A 2,267-nucleotide genomic window follows, 5' to 3' on the forward strand; every position below is an offset into this window, starting at 1 on the left:
GTTGCGGGTCTCGCTCGGGCGAGGCTCGGTTGCCGCCCCACCCAAGCAGGTGGCTTCAGCTTGTTGGGGTTTCGGCACTGCGGCGTTGCTCGCACCTGCCGAGGCGGCGGCAGGAATGGAGCTGACGGCGCCACTGGCGTGGAGTTGGAGAAGCTGCCCTGCGCAGACGCCGAGGCAAATACAGTGGGTTGGGGTCGCAATATTCCGCCCGGACCCCGCGGCGAGATCATTTCGCGACGGTGCATTGGGAGAGGCTTCCGGGTGGCCAACGCGGGCGGCTGCGCAGCATTGGCCGGGGGGACGCCGCGGCTCGGTGTCCGACACCATTGCCGTGCCACTCCTAATTGGGCGGCGAAGCCCTCGCCAGACAGCGGCCACCACATCATCGCATTTGACGTGTAGATTGTGGGGGCGATGGCGCGCCCGCTGAGCCACCGAGGCCGTCTCGAAGTTTGTCTACGCGGGGGAGGCCAACCAGAGGAAATATCGCCACCCGGCCAATCCGCTTCGCAGGGCCCTACGGGGCATGGAGGCAACATGGGCGGCGCAGAACAACGAATTACGCCGGGCAGACGGCGGGCCGCCAAGGCGGCAGTCCCGGCAAAGAGCCACCGGAGGCCGTCGTTTTGGGCCCCGAGCTGACGGGGTTGGACGGCGCCGCCACCAAAAGCCGCTGGCTTGTGCTCGCTACGCGCCAGGAAGCAAAGCAATCTTGTGAGGGTGCGCGCGGCGGAAGCGAGGAGGGGCCCGGTGATTTCGCTCTGTGCCCTCCATTTCTCAGAGAACGAAAAACAACGGCGCGCTGTGTAACATGCTTTCGCAACGGCCGCCGGAGCGTTGCCGTCGTCGAGCGCGCTGCGTCCTTAATCGCAAAGACAGTCTACTGTATCTGCCAAAGTCCCAAGGGTGACTTGCAAAGGTGGAGTTCTCTAGCGCTAACGCCGGTTCGGCTGCGGCGTTCACGCCTCCGAACGTGTATCCTGCTACCCTGCTGGCCTCTCATGGCGGTTTGCAAGGTCCACACGGACTGCCCCCTGCCCGGCACCTTGGTCGCACTGCAACCGAGAAGGGTTCTCATCGTGGGCGTTGTTGCCGACCCGGGGCGCCCCCAACGGTCCTATAGCGCGCAGGTGTGTCAAGCGGGGTGGGCGTTGCGACGCGCTAAGAGGGCACGTGCTATTGCAGAGAGCCCCCTGCAACCCGGATCGCGTGGCCGGCGGCAGGCGCTTCACACAGCCGATTTAAAAACCAGGACGGAGCTCCACCAATGTGGCGGCTCCCAAGGCATACGCAGAATGCGCATTGGGCGGCAAATGCAGCGCCACTTGAAGATCAATATGCCCTTTGCCGACGCAGAAAAGCAGAAAATATGGAAAGGCGCCTCCCCTGCAACCTTTGAGGAAAGACATGCGCTTCGCGGGGCTCGCCCCGCAGTCGTGTGGCCACGGCGCTCGGGGCCATGTTTCCCCCGAGCTTTTCCCCACCAAGGGCGCCCGCCCCCACCTTCGTACGGCATGTGGCGCACAGAGTGAATCCCGTCCGGGGTTGTTTATTCATGTCCAACGGCAACACCCTAAAAAATGAAGTAATGAAACCCCTGAAAAGGGCGCAGACGAATCCGTTCTAGAGGTTTCTAGACCAGGCGGGCGCGGCGCACGTGGTATCCCTACACCTTTGCCCCCGGGTAAATACTCGACATCCATGCTGGCAGGTTTCACAACAAGTACTTCTCCAAGCACAAAATAGAGCCGAGTTTTTGTAGCAGCCTCAGTGAGGAGGCACCGGGGCACTTTGTGTTCTGTGCAGACCTTGCTGCCTGGCGAGGTAAATCTGGCTTGGAGAGATAGGAGATACCCGAACTTTTCTTTGGTCAACCACTCTCTTGGTTCTTTTGCGGTGTGCTCGGCCCTCCAACCCTGGTTTGCCTACAACCTCCTATGATATAGACATTGGCGCCATCCCATTTAATATGGGACACCTTTAGTTTTTTGCTTTGATACTTTGTATTGTTTTGCTTCGGCCTTAGACACTCTGCACTCGGACGCAGGAAGACGTGCCTCAGAGAATGCACATGACGATTTGTCTACATCCATTGCCGATTAGAGGAGATATATCCGATAGGAACGTTACAGTTTAACTTTCACATCCCTGCATGAAAGAGAGGGTGATGCGGGTGGTGTTATGAGCAAGGATGTGTAGCCACATGTGCAGGGGTAGAATGGTTACATGATAATAATAATAATAATATATATATATATATATATATA

The 2,267-nt window shown here is 58.8% G+C and overlaps 2 protein-coding genes across 2 annotated transcripts, besides 1 other annotated feature; both read left to right on the top strand.

Moving 5' to 3' along the window:
• On the top strand, positions 1–402 carry TraAM80_08290 (uncharacterized protein; the record flags this gene model as incomplete). The annotated part of the gene is made up of 1 exon (XM_029385042.1): positions 1–402. A coding segment is annotated over one exon (402 nt), but the record flags the coding sequence as incomplete, so codon positions are not given.
• Positions 403–1,001: 599 nt separating this feature from the next.
• On the top strand, positions 1,002–1,532 carry TraAM80_08291 (uncharacterized protein; the record flags this gene model as incomplete). The annotated part of the gene is made up of 1 exon (XM_029385043.1): positions 1,002–1,532. The coding sequence occupies one exon, from the start codon at positions 1,002–1,004 to the stop codon at positions 1,530–1,532; it is 531 nt and encodes a 176-aa protein (XP_029235126.1).
• A 697-nt stretch (positions 1,533–2,229) lies between these two features.
• Positions 2,230–2,267: a microsatellite.

This window comes from Trypanosoma rangeli (genome assembly GCF_003719475.1).
Source record: "Trypanosoma rangeli strain AM80 chromosome Unknown Tra_15.4_contig_00397, whole genome shotgun sequence".
Taxonomy (NCBI): domain Eukaryota; phylum Euglenozoa; class Kinetoplastea; order Trypanosomatida; family Trypanosomatidae; genus Trypanosoma; species Trypanosoma rangeli.